This window comes from Saccopteryx leptura, chromosome 5 (genome assembly GCF_036850995.1).
Source record: "Saccopteryx leptura isolate mSacLep1 chromosome 5, mSacLep1_pri_phased_curated, whole genome shotgun sequence".
Classification (NCBI taxonomy): Eukaryota; Metazoa; Chordata; class Mammalia; order Chiroptera; family Emballonuridae; genus Saccopteryx; species Saccopteryx leptura.
Genome location: NC_089507.1, coordinates 40,519,139 through 40,543,220, shown reverse-complemented (window position 1 = coordinate 40,543,220; position 24,082 = coordinate 40,519,139). Strand labels below are relative to the sequence as shown.

Here is a 24,082-nt window from a genome sequence, read left to right as displayed (position 1 = left end):
ACTCTACAGTTCAAGGGAAACCAGTTAAAGATGCCAACACCACACCAATAAATTCAATAGAAAAAATTTTAAGATGCCAATACAACAATAATTTTCCCTAGCCTATGGCTTGTTTAGAAATCTCACAGATCATGCCCTCTTAATTATAGACCCTTACTTCAGACACAATGATGTCCATCTGACGCCGCAATTTTCTTAGAGTGTTCATAAGTTGTTCAGGATCTTTATGTATTCCAACCCAACAGCCATTAACAAAAATCTTGGTTGCACTAGAATACAAAACAAAAGCATTTTGCACTTATTAACTCTATCTTGGGCTATAACCAAAGATTAATGATAGCTTTTTAAAAATTGCATCTGTACACACTCAGCAATAGCCGCAGGAGAAATTTCTTCTAAATTTTCCATACTCCATTCTTCTAAAAATTCCAGAATTGGAGAAGGTTGAGATCCAACTGAAATATAAGCCATCAGAGCTAAATTCTTCACAAGTCCTACAGCATGGCCCTTGAAATAATAAATATAACAAATAATTAGTCACACTGATTTAACATGCCTATCAAAGTTCTTTTCCTTAAACACTTTTCTTTCCGTTTGATTTCAGAATTTACTCTTACTTTCAAAAAATATATATATTTTATTCTGGAGGCCCTGGCCGTTTGGCTCAGTGGTAGAGCGTCGGCCTGGCGTGCAGAAGTCCCAGGTTCGATTCCCGGCCAGGGCACACAGGAGAAGCGCCCATCTGCTTCTCCACCCCTCCCCCTCTCCTTCCTCTCTGTCTCTCTCTTCCCCTCCTGCAGCCAAGGCTCCATGGAGCAAAGATGGCCCGGGCGCTGGGGATGGCTCCTTGGCCTCTGCCCCAGGCGCTAGAGTGGCTCTGGTCGCGACAGAGCGACGCCCCGGAGGAGCAGAGCATCGCCCCCTGGTGGGCAAAGTGTCACCCCTTGGTGAGCGTGCCAGGTGGATCCTGGTTGGGCGCATGCGGGAGTCTGTCTCTCCCCGTTTCCAGCTTCAGAAAAATACAAAAAAAAAAAATAATAATATATATATATATATATATTATTATTTTTTTTTATTCTAAACTACATGAAATACCAGTAATTAAATAAAAATTTACTCTGAAAGCAATTATATCCTACATAATAATCGGCAGACTTTTTGTTCTGAATGTAAATTCTAACACATACCTCTGGGGTCTCAGCAGGACACACCATTCCCCACAATGTATTATGCAACTGTCTTGGTTTTGCCAACTTGCCATCTCTACCGATAGGAGAATTTAAACGACGCAGGTGAGACAGAGTAGATGCAAAAGTCAGGCGGTTTAATACCTAGAACACAATGGCAAATCTTTCAAGTTTGAGTATTTCTCTTACACTATCACATTTTTGGCAAATACTGGGTGAGTAAAGTCATTGTTTTACATATAATCCATTGAGTGTCAAATGGACCCAATCCCTCCTTTCTCCACTCTTTCCCTGGATAACCTTTCTCCCATAACTTCCATAACTTCCCTGACACTTTAAACAGGGTACAGGATGGTAAATACGGAATGTACAGTTCTAACATACCGGCATACCACATAAAGCTTTCTTTATGGTCTGTCTCCCACCACTAGGTTGTTAGTTCCACAAGGATGGGGATTTCTTTGGTTTGTTCTCTGTTGCATCCCAGTACCTAGAACAGTACTGGGCACACATCAGGCATTCTGTAAACATTAAATGCTACCAACTCACATTCCTTTGACCATAGCAGCCATCACTAAACCATTCCAGTGCTTTTTTCAGGCTGAGGCCCCTGAATCCAACAAGGAGATTCAATACTTATAAAGGATTTAAGCAAGGTGATACTGTCCTTATAAGTAAGGTTACAGTTAGAGGGTTATAAAGCAAGCAATATAAGCTTAACACACTTAACAACAAATCACCATCTTCCTCAGCCCTACAATCCACACCTCCTTCCTCTTCCTAAGTCTCCCCTCATGATTAATGGCATCACCCTTCCCTTAATCTTCCAATCCAGAAATCTCAAAATCATTTTGCCTCGGACTTCCTCTTATCACACATCAATGAATATATCCTGTCCATTCTATTTCAAATTTTCTCAAAAACCCAACCCCTCCATTCCCAATGTCACTCCAATACACCAACCCCTTACCTCTTCCCTATTCTGCTGCCATCACCTCTTAAGTCCCTGCAATGTCCCCTCTATCTATCTTCCTCAGTTACAGTAAAACACGCATGTTCACATCTCCCGGACATTAAAAAATTTTAAAACAGTTCCCTAACAACTATAGAGGATGACATTAAAGCTCTTCTCAGTGAAGTCCCAAATGACCTGCCCCTACCTGTTCCCAAACTTCTGAACTCTAGCAACATTGCCAAACACCCTTTCCTTGTCAGCTCTGACCACAGAAGAAAGGCACTGCACTTGCCCATTCTGCTGTGCCTGGTGACACATTACCACCTCTATAAAAGCCATCTGACCCACCTCCAGGGAGAACTGTTCTCTTCTCTGTACTCTATGGTGTTTCTCATCACTTAATTACTCTATCACAAAGTCTTATAAAATAGTGGTTTTCAACCTTTTTACACCTAGGAACCAGTAAAAATAGAATTATTTCGGGGACCTCTAAGGCAGAAATCACTCTGAGCGTGAGCAAATTTGACTAAGATCACTGGGACTACATCTTCAAACATCAAGAGTGATTAACTCTTTCATGGACTGGCATGAAATTTCCATCAGACCAACAGTTGAAAAGCACTGTTATAAAACATACTTCCTAAATATTTTTCAAATTTGACTACACCCTCCGCCTCTACATGACCGCTCTAGTCCAGGCCCTAATTATTTCTCACTCAGCCTGTTGCAACAATATTCCTCCCACCAACTTCATCCTTCTCAGTTCTCCTCTCCACACTGCCAATTCCTGTGAATCTACCTAAAAAAACAAAATGAATACGGCATTCCCCTCAAGGAGCTAGCTGTTCCCAGCTCCCCTCTCCAACCCCATCATACTAACTCTCCTACTTTGATTTGAAAGTCATAAACTGCTCTAGCTCCACCCACAAACTCACGCTTTCCTCTCTCCATCCCTTTGTTCAAGATTCTGATAAGTTTTCTCCAATTTTCCAATGAGCCACTGGTTTTCCACTCCCCCCAAGCTTGAAAATTTCCCAATTACCCTTCAAAATTCAGCTCAGCTGTTCCCTCCTAAAGACTTTTCACCATCTCAGGCGGTGTTAAACCCTTTTCTCCAGAATTCCCACAGAGCAGTTGGGCATACCGCTCATTATAATACTTAACTGTACCATGTTGTAACTGTTTAAATCTATCTAAGAGTTTAGTTGCCTGACTTGTGGTGGCGCAGTGGATAAAGCGTCAACCTGGAAATGCTGAGGTCGCCAGTTCGAAACCCTGGGCTTGCCTGGTCAAGGCACATATGGGAGTTGATGCTTCCAGCTCCTCCCCCCCTTCTCTCTTTGTCTCTCTCCTTTCTCTCTCTCTCCCTCTTTCTCTCCTTTCTAAAATGAATAAATAAAAATAAAATTAAATCTATCTAAGAGTACAGATGGTAAATTACTGAAGATCAGGGATCATGTTTTATTCATCTCTGCAATCTCCAATGGTGGCAGAGTGCCTGGCTCATCAAAAGTCCCAATAACCATTTACCAAACTGAGAAGGCAACGTGGCATTTATCATAATGCAGCTCACAGCCTAGTGAGTCGTGTATGGATGAATCTGTTTTCTCTGATACAGGGTGATCTCCTTGAGGGCTGGAACAGTATCTCATTCATGTTTGTGAATTGAACATCACAAACACCGAGTATACTCAATAAATCCTTACTAAAGTAAAAGGAACTAGAAATTTAACTTTGCTATCAGAAAGCCTTCCAGCCTAACCAGTGGTGGCACAGTGGATAAAGCGTTAACCTGGGATGCTCAGGTCACCAGTTTGAAACCCTGGGCTAGCCCAGTCAAGGCACATATGAGAAGCAGTCACTGAACAACTAAAGTGAAGCAACTACAATCTTGCTCCCTCTATCTCTAAAATCAATAAATAAAATCTTTAAAAAATAAAGAAGTAAAAAAAATAAAAGCCCCCAGAATTTCTCAGAGCCTTTGGGTTTCCAGGAATCAAGTACTTAAATTTGGTCTCTGAATGCCAAACTAACCAGGTAAGACTGGTACAGGCTAGTTAAAAAATAAAAAAGTAGCCTAGCCAGAGAGTGGCGCAGTGGATAGAGCATCAGCCTGAAACTCTATGGACCCAAGTTCAGAACCCCAACGTCACTGGTATGTGTGCAGGCTCATCGCCTTGAGCACAGGATCACAGACATGACCCCACGGTCGCTGGCTAGAGCCCAAGGTCACTGGCTTGAACAAGGAGTCACTGGGTCAGCTGCAGCCCCCCAGTCAAGGCACATACGAGAAAGCAATCAATGAACAACTAAGGTGCTGCAACTGAGTTATGCTTCTCTCCCTTCCTGTCTCTCTCTCTCTCAAAAAAAAGGCAAAGAGACCAAGATCCAAAAAAAATATTCCATTAAGTTAGATGTGTGCATTACAAATTTTTAATCTTCTTTGAAAATAGAAAAAATAAAAAAAGGCCTAGTGAGACATTCCATCTGAGAGTAGCTACTGCATTCACTGTATATATAACCAGCCAACAGAGAAATCAGTGTTAGAAGTACTATATTTTGCAACAAAGGAATGGATGCCGATTTATATCGTCAGCTTCTAATATAAAGTTTTTAAGACCCCAAAATTTCAATATAGACTGTCTGACCTCCCAAGTAGCTTCTCTAATTTATTAACTATCTTGATACAAGTCAAATCCTAAGTCTCTCTTAGTACTAGTAGTAGCTAATTTAAGAAAATTTTCTTTACCACAATTCAAAAGCCTTCAGTACTTTTATATTTGAACAAGGAAAAAAGAAAAGCAAAATAATTCACATTCAATGAATGAAAGAATCTATTAGTTCCATAACATTTTCCTATTAAGCCCATGGTCATCGTTGACATTCTTACCTGAGACACCCCAGCTCTGGCTTGATGAGCTTTCTTTTGGTCACCCCAGTTGCCAGTAGCTAAAGAGTATTTTAGGCCATCAGATATAATCCTTGTTTTAATTGCCAACTCCAAGTTAAAATCCTTTCCTCGATCAATAAACTTCTGTGCATAGATCCGTACTTCTTTAAGCAAATTCTTAAACATGCTGCGGAACAAAATGGTAGGTAGTTTTAAACATGTAAAGGTCTACAGCATACATTCTCAGCACAAACAATACTGTCCACAAGAGGGCAAAAACTGGTTGGAGTACAGAGAGAAACGGGTTATTACTCTTTTTATATAAAGTACAGATGTACATACTGTATAAAAACATATGGGGGAGCAATTAGGGGAAAAACGTCAAAAGAGGCTGTTTAGTCGGATAATTTTAAAAAATTGAAGAACACTAATCTACAACACACTAAGAATATATACAAAATTGCTAATATTATTTTTAAATTGTCGATATATTTTATTTTTAAAAATATTTTTTCTAATTACGAAAATGTATGTTCATTATAAAAAGCATGGAAAATATAAAAACATAGTTAAAATAAAATAAAATCACTTGCAGCCCCAATACTGAGACAACCACTGCTAATATTTTGATGAGTTCCCTTAGTTTAAAAAAAAAGTTCCCTTAGGTTTTGTGTTTTTATAAAATGCAAAAGCAGGACTAATAAAAGTTCTAATATTGGCTCTTAGAAAATCAAGGCAATAACTCTCAGCTTTCAAATGCCTTGCAAACCTACCAGAGGAATGAGGAAAACATAAACAAGAACTATAATATATTGTCCTCACATACCCGAAATTCTCAACAATGAAGCATAATTATTTCTGGGCAAGGGGCAAAGAGAATGTAGTTAACTTCATATGCACCCAATATGGCTGCCAAGATAGTTTCGCACCTCCACCTACAACGACCGATCTAAAGTGAAATCTCTCTACATTTAGTAACATCATTCTAGAACTCCTTACCCTCTAAATAAGAATGCAAGCAGTGGTCCAGCAAGATCCAATCTTTTGTTTCCATAGTGATCTCTGTCATCTAATTCTCTTCTACCCAAAGCTGCTAGAAGCAACCTATGAACCATGTACCTTAAAAAAAAGAAAAAGATGGAAAAAAGAACATGATTTTTGGCATTAGAAAAAATACATATATTAAAACATCATTTTTTACATTTTGAGCTTTAAGAAAAAGCTTTATTTCAGCTATATATTTTGCAAAGAACTTAAAACAATGAAATAAAACATACCCCAAGAAATAAGCTTTTTTGGTCTCACAAAAATCACTGACACCAACATGAGGGAGCATTTCTTTTTGTAAGACTTCTTTTGCATATTTAATTCTCTTCTCTTTAGTGACACCAGGTTTTGCCCCTCTTGAGCCAATGAAATTTAGTGCAACATTCTGCTCTTGGATGACAAAAGCTTCATCGAGAGAAGGTTTAACCTATCAGATAATTAAAATGAAAGTTGTTCTGAAATTCATATTTTCACCTTAAAAATGAGTCAACTGTTAATTTATAACATGTTAACTATTCCAATGACCCTAATCAATTATGAAAAGTTTTAGAAATATCCAGAAATCAAAATATCTTAGAACTTAAAGACATTTAAGAGATCTAGAGATCTCTAATAAAATCCACTAATCAATACTTTCCAGAAAAATACAAATAATTCCATTATAAAAATGTTTTGTTTTGTGTGTGTATGTGTGTGTGACAGAGAGAAGGACAGGGACAGATAGGGACAGACAGACAGGAAGGGAGAAAGATGAGAAGCATCAACTCTTCGTTGCAGCACCTTGGTTGTTCACTGATTGCTTCTTATATCTGCCTTGATGGGGAGGGCGCTACAGCAGAGCAAGTGACTCCTTGCTCAAGTCAGCCACCTTGGGCTTCAAGCTGGTGACCTTTGGGCTCAAGCCAGTGACTATGGGGTCATGTCTATGATCCCATGCTCAAGCCAGCAACCCCACGTTCAAACTGGTGAGCCCCACTCAAGCCGGATGAGCTCACGCTCAAGCTGGCGACCTGGGGTTTTCAAACCTGGGTCCTTTGTATCCCAGTCCGGCGCTCTATCCACTATGCCACTGCCTGGTCAGGCAAAATGTTTTTATTTTTTACATTTTAATAAATAATAACAAAACAAAGTTCCTTCCAAACTTCTAAAATCAACTTAGAGAAGTTTAATAGTCAAATTAAAATTTACTAACCTACAAATAAATGTGCCAGACTGCTTTAAACCTTGGTTTAAGAAGTTTCTATCCTGTAAATAAAACCACTGTTTTTTTGTAAAGGAGAATATTTTAACAGTATACTGCTATGGAGACCTGCATTCCACACCTGCCACTAACTAGCTATGCTATCTGAGCAGCCACATAATCAGTTTCCTCATTTATAAAGGAACAGGATAAAATAATCTCTATAGTCCACTCCAGTTGAAGAAGAAATTAAATCACTTTTGCACAGTGAATGCTTGATCACTTGAGCCTCCTAAGAACTCTAGGAACAAACAGTAATTTTCAAAAAGACAATATACATAAAGCAAACCAGGTCTTTCACTTTACTAAGAAAATCCCAGTTTGAATACTGTCTGAATCCAATCCAAATAATTTGGGATGCCTTTTAGATAAAAAAAAAAGTAACATGTATTAGCTTTTCTTTTAAATACTTAAAGAGTTAGGCTGTAATGTCTTTAAATATTAAAAAAAAAAAGCATACAACTGCTGGGAAAGCTTCAAGTAAAATCTAACCAGAACCCATTCTCCTCATGTAACGGTATCAATAAATTAATAAGTAAAACATATTCCACTTTCTAAGTTTGTAACTAATGCTTAGCCTGAATTTTACTTTGTTTCTTTGAAGTCTTAAAGTCTCTGGACAATACAGGACAACTCTAAGGCTATCAATTACTATTTATTAAGAAAAGGATCATTAATGGAAAAGACTAATAAGGAAACAAATATTCATCTAGACTCAAAACCCTTCTCACAAGAATCTCATCTTTACAGGAGAGGAACTTAACAGACACCACACTCTAGAGTTAACATTACAAATAACAAGACAAAACAATACCATGTGACTCCTGGTATACTGCCCTGGGAAGCACACAATATTATTTCTGCATTTTTCCTGCCCAAAAATGAATAAACTGAATCAAATCATGAGGAAGTAAGAGAAAACCCAAACTGAGGGAAATTCTACAAAATAAATTCTACAAAATAAATTCTCCAAAAATTTCAAGGTCATGAAACACTAAGGAGAAAGACAAGGGAAAGAGTCATAAAAACAACATGCAGTAGATGATCCAGGATTGGATTCTGAATCCGGAAGAAAAACAAATGCTATTAAGAACGTTATCAGGACAACTGGCAAAAACCTGAATGAGATCTATGGGTTATTAGAATAGAACCTAAGTTAAATGTCCTGATTGTGATAACTGTACTATGATTATGGAAGTAAATGTCCTGTTTCTTAGGAAACATGGAAGTATTAAGGAGTAAAGAGCATGACCCCTGAGACATTCTCAAATGTTCCAGAATAAAACGTGTATTTAAAGAGAATGCTAAGCAAATGCACCAAAGGTAACCACTGGTGAATCTAGGTGAAGAGTATACAGGAGTTCTTGCAACTTTCTCTAAGTTTGAAATTACTTCAAAATAAAAAGTTTAAAAGAAAAAAGAAAGATACAAACTACTAATTTTCCCTTTTTACTAAATTACACCAGACGGGTATGCTTTTATGATTTTCCTTACTACTGTTTCTTCTTACTGCTGTCAGAGACCTCTGATGCCTCCAGCTTTCACATCTATTTTAAAGAATTGCCAGGAAAGAAACTGAGGCAGGGCTAAAAGCTTTCGATACCCAGTAAATGACATGAGATTTGTGACAAGTAAATTACTTTTTTTTTTTTTAGATTTTATTTATTCATTTTTATTGGAGAGAGAGAGAGAAGGAGAGAGAGAGAAAGAGAGAGAAGAGGGGAGGAGCAGGAAGCATCAACTCCCATATGTGCCTTGACCAGGCAAGCCCCGGTTTCGAACCGGCGACCTCAGCATTCCAGGTCGACACTTTTTCCACTGCGCCACCACAGGTCAGGCTAAATTACTCTTTAGAATGGCTTTAAGATTAACAACAGTCAGTAACTTTAAACCTCCTGTAAAACATTATGAATAGCCTGACCAGTTGGTGGCGCAGTGGATAGAGCGTCAGACTGGGATGCGGAAGGACCCAGGTTCGAGACCCCGTGGTCACCAGCTTGAACGTGGGCTCATCTGGTTTGAGCAAAGCTCACCAGCTTGGACTCAAGCAAGAGGTTACTTGCTCTGCTGAAGGCCCGCGGTCAAGGCACATATGAGAAAGCAATCAATGAACAACTAAGGTGCCACAACCAAAAACTGATGATTGATGCTTCTCATCTCTCTCCGTTCCTGTCTGTCTGTCCCTATCTATCCCTCTGTCTGACTCTCTCTCTGTCCCTGTAAAAAAAAAAAAAAAAAAATTATGAATATATTTTGCTTATACATTACCATTTCCATCATCTCTGGATCTTCAAAATCATAAATAATATGCTCCAAAATATCTCTGTCAGACACAAAACCTAATGCTCTGAACACAATAATGATGGGAACCTCTTGCTTTATGTATGGTAGAGTTGCCACAATGCGCTGACCAATAGCACTCTTTTTTGCACCCTAGAAAAATAAAATATCATTAGAATTAGAGTACAAAGATCACAGCCATACAAAAACATCATGAGACCCATTTTATATACATGTTCACCATTGCATGTATTTCAAAAGAAGCATGTCTCTCACAATAGGAATGCCCCCATGGCTGCTTTCCAAAACCACTGCAACCAATTTACTCATTTTATGGACAGGCTGGTCATTTAGACCTGAGAAAACTTCCGTTCTCTACTATCTGCCTGCCAAGATTTGTTCAGAATTACCCAGTACTGTATTTGGAAATGACTCCTGGCTGCAAAAGAATATGAACACTGACCCCCCACTCTCTCTGACCACCAAAAAGAACTCTGGAAAAAAGAACTAGATAAGGGATCAAAAAAGAAAGAGCCTGACCAGGCAGTGGCGCAGTGGATAGAGCATCGGACTGGGATGCCAAAGACCCAGGTTTGAGACCCCGAGGTCGCCAGCTTGAGTGCGGGCTCATCTGGTTTGAGCAAAAGCTCACTAGCTTGGACCCAAGGTCATTGGCTCGAGCAAGAGATTACTTGGTCTGCTGTAGCCCCACAGTCAAGGCATATATGAGAAAGCAATTAATGAATACCTAAGGTGTCGCAACGAAAAACTAATGATTGATGCTTCTCATCTCTCCTTTCCTGTCTGTCTGTCCCTGTCTATCCCTCTCTCTGACTCTGTCTCTGAAAAAGAAAATTAAAAAAAAAAAAAAAGAGAATATGAGCCTAACCAGTGGTGGCACAATGGATAGAGTCTACTCTGGGATGCTCAGGTCTCTCGTTCGAAACCCCAGGTTGCCGGTTTGAGCACAGGCTCATTTGGCTTGTACGCAGGCTTGCCAGCTTAAACATGGTATCATAGACATGATCTCAAGGTCAATGGCTTGAAGCGCAAGGTCGCTGGCTTGAGCAAGGTGTCACTGGTTCAGCTTCAGCCTCCTAGCCATGGCACATATAATAAGCAATCAATGAACAACTAAAGTGACACAACTACAAGTTGATGCTTCTCATCTCTCCCCTTTTCTGTCTCTCTCTAGCTTAAAATAAAAAACAAAACAGTATGGCAAAAATGACAGAATGTTGCTTTCAAGATTAAGTTATAAAAGACTGTCACTTCCATCTTGCTTGTACACTCTATGGCTCTTCTCAATTACTTTTTTTTTACGGAGACAGAGAGAGTCAGAGAGAGGAACACATAGGGACAGACAAGACAGGAAGGGAGAGAGATGAGAAGCATCGATTTTTCACTGTGGCACCTTAGTTGTTCATTGATTGCTTTCTCATATGTGCCTTGAAGGGGGGGGGGGGGGACTCCAACAGAGCAAGTGACCCCTTGCTCAAGTCAGCGACCTTTGGGCTCAAGCTAGAGACTATGGGGTTATGTCTATGATCCCATGCTCAAGCCAGCGACCCCCCACTCAAGCTGAATGAGCCAGCACTCAAGCCGGCGACCATGGGGTTTTGAACCTGGGTCCTCCATGTCCCAGTCCGATGCTCTATCTACTGTGACACTGCCTGGTCAGGCTCAATTACTTTCTTTAATGAAACAAAATACCATCTTCTTAGCAGCTATATGGAGGGAACCCACGTGGCAAGGAATTGAGAGAGGCAAAAACCAGCAAGGAACTGAGACTCTCAGTTCAAGATCCCACGGTGAACTGAATCCTGCCTTAAGATGACTGCAGTCCAGACACACATGTTGACTGCAGCCTTGTGAGAGATGTTCAACTTGAGGACCCAGCTAAACCACACCCAGAGCCTGGACTTACAGAAGCTGTAAAATGATGTATGTTGCTATTGGAGTAATTTGTTATGCAGCAATAAGTAAATAATACAATGCCTATCTTGTAACACTAATAACATGTTGAATAAAACCTTTCTAAGAATGCAGTCTGGTTGGCCCTGGCCGGTTGGCTCAGCGGTAGAGCGTCGGCCTGGCGTGCGGGGGACCCGGGTTTGATTCCCGGACAGGGCACATAGGAGAAGCGCCCATTTGCTTCTCCACCCCCCCCCCCTCCTTCCTCTCTGTCTCTCTCTTCCCCTCCTGCAGCCAAGGCTCCATTGGAGCAAAGATGGCCTGGGCGCTGGGGATGGCTCCTTGGCCTCTGCCCCAGGCGCTAGAGTGGCTCTGGTCGTGGCAGAGTGACGCCCCGGAGGGGCAGAGCATCGCCCCCTGGTGGGCAGAGCCTCGCCCCTGGTGGGTGTGACAGGTGGATCCCGGTCGGGCGCATGCGGGAGTCTGTCTGACTGTCTCTCCCAGTTTCCAGCTTCAGAAAAATACAAAAAAAAAAAAGAATGCAGTCTGGTAAATTACAAAAAGGAATAAACCCAAACAACATCATATCCCAGTCCATACCTGTCCTCCTCTTGCCAGCATGCTAACCCAAATAGTACTAGTGGGTCGGGAAGAATTCTCCAGACATGATCTACACTCTCCTGTGTAGGCATATTTAGAATCCTTTTTGGCAAATACATAGACTGTGTTTGTTGCCATTTTCTCTTGAGCAATCAAAACCTATGTGGACAATAAAAAAAGTTACAGCCATAAAACCCACAAAGTCCTTGAAATAAAAAGAGCGAAATCTGCATCTTAATTTAATCCAATCATATAGGCCCACTGAAACATCACTTCTTAAACTTCACAAATTCTATTTTGCATAAAATGCTTCACAGAAGTTTGTAAGCTCAAACAGAACATATTTCTAGTGTATATTATATAATACAACTAAATAAAACTTTGATTTATATAAGTTCACCCCCCACCAAATATTTCAACTGCCACTTCCAGGTCATTCTGTATAAAAGTTTACTTTTTAATTTCAACTTTCATAGTTTAAATCTTAATTGTCATTTTGTAAATTTTTAAAAAATAATGCTACTACACCTTTTCTGATCCATTAATAATGAAATAGCCACCAGGATCCAAGGGGCATTCATTTAACTCAAAAAGATCACGATCTGTTAAGCCATTCAACAGGCAATAAGTTGAACGCAACATAATCGGGATTTTTCCTATAAAAGTTTTCTGATGCTGAGTCTGAAGTTGCTCTTCACCTTCTTTAATGACTGTTTTTGTTATATCAACATAAAGTGGAGCAGAATACCTTTGAAAATAAAAAGAGAACACAAATAATAGCAAGATGTGGCCTGGCCAGATAGCCCGGTTAGTTAGAGCAGGAGTAATCAACCTTTTTATACCTACCGCCCACTTTTGTATCTCTGTTAGTAGTAAAATTTTCTAACCACCCACCGGTTCCACAGATGGTGATTTATAAAGTAGGGAAGTAACTTTACTTTATAAAATTTATAAAGCAGAGTTTCAGCAAGTTAAAGCATATAATAATAATAATTACTTACCAAGTAGTCGGATTTTCGCTAAGTTTGGCAGAATAAATCTTTATAAAACAACTTACTATAGTTAAATCTATCTTTTAATTTATACTTTGGTTGCTCCGCTACCCGCCCACCATGAAAGCTGGAACGCCCCCTAGTTGGCAGTAGGTACCAGGTTGACTACCACAGAGTTAGAGCGTCCAGAAGCACAGAGGTTGCTGGTTAGATCCCTGGTTACAGCACATATAGAAAAAAGATTGATGTTCCTGTCTCTCTCTCCCCCTTCCTCTCTCTAAAATCAATAAAATAAACAGTTTTTTAAAAAAGTAAATAGTAAGATATTTGCTAAAACTCTCAACTACTTAAAATTACATTTTCTGAATTCTTATCTGTATTTCACTCTCAGCTGTTGGAAAAAATCTTTCTTACGTGAGATTTCTTAGTCTGGCCTCATTTGGCCTCATCGGCTCTGGAGCACCATCTCTTTCCCAGTGGGTAGGCTTGGAGAGGTAAATTTGTTCAAACTTCAGCAAATATCTTGGCTAAAATAAAACCAAAAACACACGTAGAGGGTAAACAACTCTTTTCTATAAAAGTTTTAATGACTGTATTTCAATCAACATTAATATTTACCGTAGAAGTTCTAGATACTGGTGAAATTAATCTACTTTATTAATGCGGGGACTCTCCAAAGTCAAAATCCATATTCCATAGATGTCAAGTTTTATATTTAATTCCTTTTTTAACACAGAAGATAAAAAGAAACAATTATCGCATGGCCTGTGGTAGCGCAGTGGATCAAGTGTCGACCTGCAACGCTGATGTCGCTGGTTCGAAACCCTCGGCTTGCCTGGTCAAGGCACATATGGGAGTTGATGCTTCCTGCTCCTCCCCAGCTTCTCTCTCCCCCTCTCCCTCTCTGTCTCTCCTCTCTAAAATGAGTAAATAAAATCTTTAAAAAAATTAAAAAGAAAAAGAAATAATATCTCACAAGTAAATAAAGGCTATGCACCTACCATGTGCTGTAAGTTTAAACAATTCAAATGTATTTGTATTAAAGATCTATATAGTTTCATGTGCCCTCTCCTTAGTTAGGGTCAGAGATACAAAGTTACCAGACAACAAAGAAGGTAAATTAGATTAGAGCTGTACTCTAATCTAATCAACATAACACCAGAAAAAAAAATGCACACCTAATTCTTGAACATACAAAAAAAAGAAATCCTAATTATTCTATATAAAGGACCAGAACTTCCAACCCTAGTTGACTATAGCTCAGTCCACAGCAGAAAAAAAAAATGTTTTCAATTAAATATCTATTTGCTGCTCAATAAAACAAGACCCATGAGAACTTTCCAGAGATAAACAGACAATGAATTTCTCTCTAAATCAAATCTCAGAGAAGATGAGACCAAACAGACCACGGACACTCGAGTTTCCCTAAACGAGTAGGTAAAGGGCAAAGAGAACTGGGGATGACCATGAAGCAAAGGGAAGCCGTCCACCTACTCCTTATTTCCACCATCATCCTAGTCTACACATTAGTACTTTCAACCTGGGCTATTTTATCTGCTGCCAATCGCTTACCACTCCAAGTTTACACCGTTTCCAAAGTAACCTTTCTAAAATAATGCTTTAGCATATGTTCTGACACTCTTTTAACAATTCCCAAAGACATCCAAAAACTAGGACCATCTTGTTCCATCTTATTTTCTACTAATACCCATCAAAATCAGATCACATTATAAATCATATACTGCCTGTATGGTCCCCATTCTATCCCCAAGCCAAATACAAGCATTTTCTTGCTGAAATGCCTAAGTATTTTTTCTCTAAGATAAGTTCTACCCTGCCCTTCAGTCATGTAAATCCTTTCCATCTTTTCCACTAGGCTCTGATACACCAGCTTCCAGATTTCTTCCTCCAATAGTACTAGCACTTGGAATGTGCTATTATTTTGTTACTTTCTTGTTCTGCAAAGACAATGAAGCAAAAATGCCTTAAGTATAAAAAAGGCATTTTATGCCTATTTTGCCAGTACACTGCCAGAAGAGCCAATTATTTTTGTTCTTAACAGCAAATCTGTGCAGCATCTCCAAATAGAGTAAGAAAAATGTATCAAATGTATCAAGCCCTAGGAGCTAACTACAGAAAAGAGGGACTGGCCAGAAACATAAACCATTCCCTCTGTCTAACTCTATGTCTGGGGTTCTCCCTGCCTCACTGTTTCCCAGTTCCCGTCTCTCAGGGCCTATCACACTGCCTCTTTACTGAAAGACTACAGACTACATACTGATAATCATCCGTGTAAAACCAGACTATAAAATCATAACCTTGCTATTATTTTAACAATGCCAAAAATATGCATATTTGTCAACAAAGACTTTAAGAAACTTAGAAAAATTAAAATAGCTTATATGTTCAGGTGATTTTCCTGTATTATTTCTTATATTGCAATAATAATGTATAATGTATTTCATGCAACAAATAATCAAGAGAAAAAAGTCCTTCAAATACTTTTTCTTTAAGATTCCTTAAACTGTGAAAGAAAAAAAGTGGGCTTTTCTGAAGGAATATGACTATTTCTAGCTTGCTTCATCTTATTTCTGAGTTCCTTCTCTCTGACTATTAAATACCTACTACCTGTGTAGGGATTAGGGCTTAAGATTCAGTTGATCCCTGAACAACCTGGGGGTCAGGGTGCCAATCCACATCCCCACCCTATGCAGTCAAAAATCTGCATATAACTTTTGACTCCCCAAAAACTTAACTACTTATAGCCTACTATTGACCAGAAACCTTATAAATAACATAAGCAGTCGATAAACATGTTTTACATATTAAATATTATATATAATATTCTAACCATAAAGTTAGAGAAAAGAAAATGTTATTAAGAAACTCATCAAACACATTTATAGTACTGTATTTATTAATACTGTAAGTTTACCTCATCTGTGTACAAGATGAAAAATACCCATGTATATGCAGACTCATGCAGTTGAAATCGTGTTGTTCAAGGATCAACTGTACTTGCAAAAATGCATCTCTCCCATTTGTTTTTTGTTTTTGTTTAAGTGAGAGAGACAGAGAGAGGGACAGATAGAGACATACAGACAGGAAGGGGAAGAGATGAAAAGTATCAATTCTTCGTTGCAGCACCTTAATTGTTCACTGACTGCTTTCTGCTATGTGCCTTAACCAGGGAGCTCCAGCCAAGCCAGTGACCCCTCACTCAAACAGCAACCTTGGGCTCAAGCCCGCAACCATGGGGTCATGTCTACCACATGCTCAAGCAGGCGACCCTACGCTCAAGTCAGTGAGCCTATGCTCAGGTAGGATGAGCCGGCACTCAAGCTGGCAAATTTGGGGTTTCAAACTTGGGTCCTCTGCATCCCAGGCCAATGCTCTATCCACTGCGCCACCGCCTGGTCAGGCTCCACTTGTAAGAAAAAATCAGAAGCTGATTGAAGATGCTTTAAATACTCTGCTAAATAAATTAAGTGACTTTTTTTTTTAATTTTTAAGCCAGGTGAGAGAATTGAAATTTCAAATCAATACTCTTATTTAACTTACGCATTACTTTATTAGAATAGCCATCTTACCGGTTCTTCCACTTCTCCACTAGCATGCTGAGCTTCAGCTTGTAGGTCTATAGGTGGAGCATCTTCTACAATTCTTTGAACAGACATCTGAATAAACTCATCAAAAGAATCCAGCTGTTGTCTGACCAAGCCTTTCTCATCAAAATAGGAACTGGGAAAATATTTGAGTTCATAATTAGTTACAACTCATTCATGTTTTCAAGTACATTTCCCCATTTTCATTATAATTAAATTCAATAAACAATCACTAAATACCAACCACTATATGCCAATTACTACACAAGATACTATGAGGCATTCAAAAAAGGGATGACACTAGGAAAACTTTCTTTGTAGAACCTAAGTCTGTGGAAACGAGACTTATACTTAAGGGTAAAATAATTAAAGCACAACCTAAGAACTGTAAGGGAGCACTAATTTACCAATATCCTTTATAAATTACATCCAACCTCCTGGAAACATTTTTAACAAAACAATGTCCAAGAAGGGTTCAGTTATATTCCAAATACAACTAGCAGAATGTCAGAAGCACCTGTTCTTAGAAAAGGGAGAAAGAAGGGGTATAATGGGGGACAAGGGGTGGGCTGAGGGAGCTATATTGAGTGGGACACTTGAATCCATGTTAACAGAATAAATTAAGATTAATAAAAATTAAAATAAAATAAAATATCACACAACCATATGCTAAATACAAAAAAAGGGGGGGGGAATCAACCAAGAGGAAATACACCATAATGTTTGTTGAGGGCAAAGTTATAGCATTTTATAGCCTAACACAGCAGGATGTTACTTTATTACTTAAAAGTTACCTTTCTTACCTGTATATAAGGGTTCTTCCCGAGTTTCATTACTTTTTTTTACAGAGACAGGAAGGAAGAGGGCGGAAGGAGAGATGAGAAGCATCGACTTCTGCCCTGGCCGGTTGGCTCAGTGGTAGAGCGTCGGCCTGGCGTGCAGAAGTCCCGGGTTCGATTCCTGGCCAGGGCACACAGGAGAAGCGCCCATCTGCTTCTCCACCCCTCCCCCTCTCCTTCCTCTCTGTCTCTCTCTTCCCCTCCCACAGCCAAGGCTCCACTGGAGCAAAGATGGCTCAGGCTCTGGGGATGGCTCCTCGGCCTCTGCCCCAGGCGCTAGAGTGGCTCTGGTCAGGACAGAGCAATGTCCCAGAGGGGCAGAGCATTGCCCCCTGGTGGGCAGAGCATCGCCCCCTGGTGGGCGTGCCGGGTGGATCCCGGTCGGGCGCACGCGGGAGTCTGTCTGACTGTCTCTCCCTGTTTCTGGCTTCAGAAAAATACAGAAAAAAGAAGCATCGACTTCTAGTTACTTCATTTTTAGTTTTTATTTTATTTATTTACTTATTTAGGTTTTGTGACAGAGACAGATAGGGACAGAAAGACAGGAAGAGAGAGAGATAAGAAGCATCAATTCTTCGTTGCAGCACCTTAGTTGTTCATTGATTGCTTTCTCATATGTGCCTTTGATGGGGGGGGGGAGCCCACAGCTGACCAAGTGACCCCTTGCTCAAGCCAGCGACCTTAGGCTCAAGCTGGTGAGCCTTGCTCAAACCAGATGAACCCATGCTCAAGCTGGCAACCTAGTGGTTTCGAACCTGGGTCTTCCAGGTCCTAGTCCGATGCTCTATTCACTGAGCCACCGCCTGGTTAGGCTAGTTGTTTTTTATTGATTGCTTCTCTTATGTGCTTTGACAGGGGGACTCAAGACAAGCTAGCAACCCCTTGCTCAAGCTAGCTACCCTGTGCTTCAAGTAAGCGACCGTGGGCAAGCTAGCGACCTTTGGGCTCAAGCCAGCAACCTTGGGATCATATTGATGATCCCACACTCAAGCCAGCAACCTAAAGGTTTCAAACCAGGGTCATCAGTGTACCAGGTCAATGCTCTATCCCCTGGGCCACTACTGGTCAGGTGAGTTTTATTACCTTTTAATTACACTTAGAATTAAGGGAATTTGAGTTGAAATACAACCTACTGTAACTCCATTCATTTAAAATAAGGAGAAAATAAAGAAATCAAATTAATATCCACAATAGTAAAACAAATAGGCATCATGTGCCTCCTAATACAATGCACCAAGAGCAGAACATCACTGCTGCCTCTCTCAAAAAAAAAAAAAAAAAAGAAATGTAATTGACCTGTATTCTTCAAAATGTCAAGGTTAAAAGGAGAGCCTGACCAGGTGGTGGTGCGGTGGATAGAGCGTTGGATAGAGATGCAGAGGACCCAGGCTAAACACCCCGAGGTTGCCAGCTTGAGCACAGGGTCACTGGCTTGAGCGTGGGATCATAGATATGATCCCATGGTCTCTGAATTGAGCCCAAAGGTCGCTGGCTTGAGTCCAAGATCTCTAGTTTGAGCAAGGGGTCACTTGCTCTGCTGTAGCCCCCTGGTCAAAGCACATATGAGAAAGCAATCAAAGAACTAAGGAGCCACAATGAAAAATCGATGCTTCTCATCTCCCTCCCTTCCTGTCTGTCCCTATCTGTCCCCCCTCTTTCTCTGTTGCAAAAAAAGAGGGAGGGGGGAGAGAGAGAGAGAGAGTAAGACTGAAGAACTGTTCTAGATTATAAGAAATGAATAAATCATGAAAAGCAAATGCAATGTGGTCCTGGGCTGGATTCAGAATCAGAAAAAAATTATTTTTCTATAAACAACATTGGTGGGACAAGTGGCAAAATTTGAGTAAAGTCTGCAGATTAAATATGATTATTATATTGATAATAATTTCCTTATTTTGATATGTTATATAAAAGAATATTCTTAAGTCTGCAACTTTCTCTCAAACATTTCAGAAAAAATATGAAGAAAAAGATAAAGAAAATACAGTATAAAGTTAACTTAACATTTAGGTGAAGTATATACATGAATTCTTTGTGTAAAGTTTTTGTAAGTCCAAAATACTTAAATATATATAAATAAAATAAGAAAATCGCTCTCAAGTAGCACATACGTATGAAACATCTAGTTTTCAAGAACAGAATAAGCAAGAAATCCCTTTATAGGTTATAGCGCCTTTTAAAGCTTATTCAGTTCAGTCTAAAAAGTTACCTGATTACAATCCAGCATGCTTCTTGCCACAAATCTGGGGTGATTTCATCATCATCCTCATCATATTGCATATCTGCAAAAAACAAAAATATTGTACTAACTTGTAATAAAATACTACTAATTAACATCTTGCTCCAGATGTGAAATAGCAGAAATATACTTAGTCTCTGCTAAATAAAAAGCAACCCTTTACCTCACTTTTCTAAAATTTCAATTAAATTGTAATGAAATTAAATAGGTATACATCTATGTATGCATAGGTGTGCATCTCAGAGGTATTCTCTCAGTGTACAAAGAGGCCTCATTACAAAGGTTCAGCATAAGTTTGAATCTGTAAGTTTTCCATCTTCTCCAGAAAGTCCATATAATTCTTATTAACAGCTAACTATGGAGATAACTAGGACCAAGCTCACAGTCCTCTCTGATCATTAAGCTCCTCAGGGACTAGTCAGAGATTAGGGTAAGAGTGAGGAGACAGAAAAGAGTTCCAATAAGTGGGCAGCACCTGAAGCTGCAATGGTCCACGACAGCAACATTTCACACACGTATAAGTATGACAGACAATATTTTTCAAAGTGGGCCACAATCATATCTTTTATTTTATAAGCTTTTCTACAATGTCATCTTGATATTTCTACCATTAAGATACGGCTGTTTCCTTCCTTTGAGTCTGGGTGGGTTTTGACTCTCCCATAATTAAGACAACACAGCTAAAATGACACATGTGACTACAGAAGCGAGGTGAGGAAAGGCAATATTGTTCCGACTTGTTTGCTGAAACACTTGCTTCTGGAGCCCTGAATTGCCATTAAGGAGGCCTACTACTCTAAAATTGTCTACTGTAAGGAAGCCAAATCATATGGAGAGGCTATTACAGATGTCCCAGTCAGCAATCCTAGTCCTTGAGTCCTCGTAAGCTAGGTGTCAGACATGTGACCAAGCCTTTGAGTCCTCCCAGGTGAACGACTAACACTAAGCAGAGAAGTTATTTCTACTATGTGTTGTCCAAACTCCAGATCACTTAAATCCATGAACATATTAAACTAATTTTTATGTAACCAAACTATGGGATAGCTATGCAGCAATAATAACTTGAATAAGTGGGCATTTGAAAAATCAGTGTACACTGATCCTCTAATATTAGTCTCATCTTCTTATGTTAAAGAATAAGTGTGCTGTAGTTTTGTTTTTATATTCTGACCTACATTTTGTGAAAATTAAGAGCTATGGGTTCAAAAATCTGACACATATCCAAAATAAATTACTTAATAAATTCTTCTTGAATAATCTGGAATTACTGATTCCTATACATAGGGGAAGGGATAAAAAAAAAAGGTATATAAAATAGCCCAGAAATTTCTATCTTTGGTGACAGATTAGAGATTAATTTCACAGCCACACAGGAAAAGCAAGGATGAAGGTGGGAAAAGGAAAGAAAATGATGAGGCGAAGTCAGCTTCAGGTGTACTTACAAAATATTTATCCCTTCAAATACCCGTAGTACGCAACCAGATATAAATGTAAAACTCAAAAAAGGGGTCTAAATTACAAAAAGTTGAGAATCATTAACATGGGGTTGGTAGAATACAAACAGTTTACATAGAAAAGAGCAGATGCACACAAAGCAGTAAGGAGTCCAAGGAAATAATCTAGACAAGAAATGGTGATAGCCTGAACTAGAACTGTGGCAGAGGGGACAAAGAAGTAAATAGATTTGACATATTTAGGAGAGGGAACCCCCATGGCTTGATGACAGATTAGATATAATCAGAACGATGCTACTCTGGTTTTAACAACATCAGAGGGTGACACCATTCACTGAGATAAAGAACACAGGAGGAGGAAGCTTTGGAAAAGGGGCTGGTAAACGAAAAATGCTCAGTTTGGGCAGTGACAAGTTTGAGGAGCCTGAGAGAGAACCATGTGAAACTGTCTAGATATATATCTGACCTAGATACACAATTTTATAAGTCATCCACATATTAGGGGTAACTAAAGCCATGGAGAATCAATTAAATCATCCAGGAAGAATGTGAACAGAAGATAGTAAGAAAGAAAGCAACGTCGGTAAGAATTAAGTGACAGTGACGGGGCAAAAGGAAGGAGTGAGTTCCCAGGAGGAAGTCATCAACAATGTTGCATACCACAGGGTTTGGATAAAATTTATAGATGTCTACATGATTTATCAACTGAGAAGTTACTGATATTAAGAGCTGTTTTAATGTAGCTGCATGAGCAGAATCAGATTGCAGTGAATTGATAAACCTGAAAATGGGAATTAGAAAAAAGGACAGCCTATTATTTTTTAGATGCTTACTGTGATGATAGGAGACTGGCAAAATACTGGAAGAAAAAGGAAACAATAAAGAGTTTAGCTTATTTTCTTGCAGACAAGATCTAATTTTTCACATAGAAGCCAGCTGAAAAGGAGTATCTGAAAACTGATGGGGCGTACCTAACAAAGACATCAAAGGACACAGGCAGGAATAGAATGTCAACTGAATGCAGAGCATACTTGATAAACGGGATGACTTATAACTCTTCTCCACAGAATTATTACACATTGTTAACGCAAAGATAAATTAAAACAATCATTACGGTCACTTAAACATCACCTAGCAAAATGTTAAACGTGTCTATCATTTGACCTGACAATTCTACATCTACAAATTATCCTACAAACATTTTGTACACAACAAAATGACGTGTTTAAGATCATTTATTCCAGCACCATTTGAACCAGAAAACAAGTGGAAATAACCCAAATATCCATCCATAAGGCACTACTTAAACTATGATATATACTATTCACTAGTCAAAATATGTAGCTGGTAAGAAAAAAAAAAAGAGAATGCTCTCTATGTATTGACATGAAAATCTACATATATATGAAGTAAAAAAACAAAATACAGAGGTGTTAATGTTCCTTGTTTTCTGGAAGGGGGTGGCAAACAGAATCCCATTTGTGTGTCTGAATATAGTACAGAACTATGGAGTGATAAGAATTGAGGAACAATGGTTATCTGCTATGGAGGGGGGTCTACACTGGACACGTGGTGGACAAGAAATCCTGAACTGTGAGACACGAGAATACATTATATGAAAAATAAAGCTTAAAAACCCTCAAATTTGTTTTCCAGTGAAATATGGGTCAAGAAAGGAGAATCTTTTTCTCTTTTAAATGTTTATTTTATTGATTTTAAATAAGAGAGAGGAAGGAAAAGAGGGAAAGAGAGACAGGAACTTTGATTTGTTCATGTACGTGCCCTGACAGGAATCGAACCCTCAACCTCTGAGCTTCGAGATGATGCTCTAACCAAACAAGCTATCTGGCCAGGGCAAAAAAGGAGACTCTAATGATGCTAAATTTCTCCGATGTAAATGAGACAGAAGTTTAAACAGCAGAGTTTAAGTTTTTGCTTTTCTATTTTTCTCCATGTAGTAGCTGAGAGAATAAGAAGGAACGTGAGGGTGGCCACGCGATTGGGGGGTAGAAAAAAATGAAGTTTGAAATAGTAGCTGTGGAGAATAGAGAAAGGAGCTTTAAAAATACACAATCAAAACACACTACACATGACTGCTTATATATGTGGAAAGAAAAAAACAAAAGACATATTGGCTCAATTGTGTTATTTCGTGGGAAGAGGAAATTTAAAGGTCATCTTTTAAGACGATTTACTTAGACTTATGAACATGAAGGAAGGCATGCCAAACTAGACCACTGCCCCACCCCCATCCCCACCCCCACACAATCGTCTCTGTGCGGTGTATTTCCAGAGCCTAGAACAAGGCCTAGCACAGGCTGACGCTCAAAAACTCAACTCTGCAATAAACCCACTAACTCTGATCTTAAAGGAAATGAAAAAATGAACCCTCTACTTCAAAAACAAACAACGAAATTTGTCTTATGGCAGCAAGCAGTGGAGAGAACAAGTGTCACCCTAACGGGGAATACTAACGCTACATTCCCTGTATCCCCCACCTCTCCCAATCCTGGCTTCATTCCCGGTCTGAGATAAGAAGAAAACACGACCGGGGACGCTAGCGTGGCGGGCTTGGAGGAGGGCCCCAAACCCTCCATTCGTCCAGCTCCCCATGTTCTCCCCTTAGATAGGTCTCCGCGAAGCGTTCTGAGGGGGTCACCTACCCTCGTCTGCGTCATACATATTGGCAAACGGTTCTCGAACTCCGAACTTTTGAAATCACAGACAGAAAGGTGCGCAGCAACCACCGGCACCGGGAGCGTGTGACAAAGTGATTTCCGCCGCCGGTGCTCCGACAATACTCTGCGTCTTCCGCCAAAGGCCACTCACACAAAAGCCAG

The 24,082-nt window shown here is 39.5% G+C and overlaps 1 protein-coding gene across 1 annotated transcript in view; it reads right to left on the bottom strand.

Annotated features, from left to right (window-relative positions):
• The window catches only part of POLR2B (RNA polymerase II subunit B), a 42,290-nt gene extending 18,214 nt beyond the window's left edge, over positions 1–24,076 (bottom strand). The window contains exons 1-13 of the mRNA XM_066386505.1: positions 23,906–24,076; positions 19,759–19,831; positions 16,696–16,846; positions 13,520–13,632; positions 12,642–12,861; positions 12,114–12,272; positions 9,588–9,752; positions 6,310–6,506; positions 6,032–6,151; positions 5,033–5,219; positions 1,188–1,331; positions 368–507; positions 158–269 (exon numbers count right to left, since the gene is read on the bottom strand). Of these exons, the coding sequence (XP_066242602.1) occupies positions 158–269; positions 368–507; positions 1,188–1,331; positions 5,033–5,219; positions 6,032–6,151; positions 6,310–6,506; positions 9,588–9,752; positions 12,114–12,272; positions 12,642–12,861; positions 13,520–13,632; positions 16,696–16,846; positions 19,759–19,831; positions 23,906–23,924 (1,800 nt within the window). The 5' untranslated portion in view covers positions 23,925–24,076. The remainder of the gene's footprint in view (positions 1–157; positions 270–367; positions 508–1,187; positions 1,332–5,032; positions 5,220–6,031; positions 6,152–6,309; positions 6,507–9,587; positions 9,753–12,113; positions 12,273–12,641; positions 12,862–13,519; positions 13,633–16,695; positions 16,847–19,758; positions 19,832–23,905) is intronic.
• Positions 24,077–24,082: the final 6 nt, after the last annotated feature.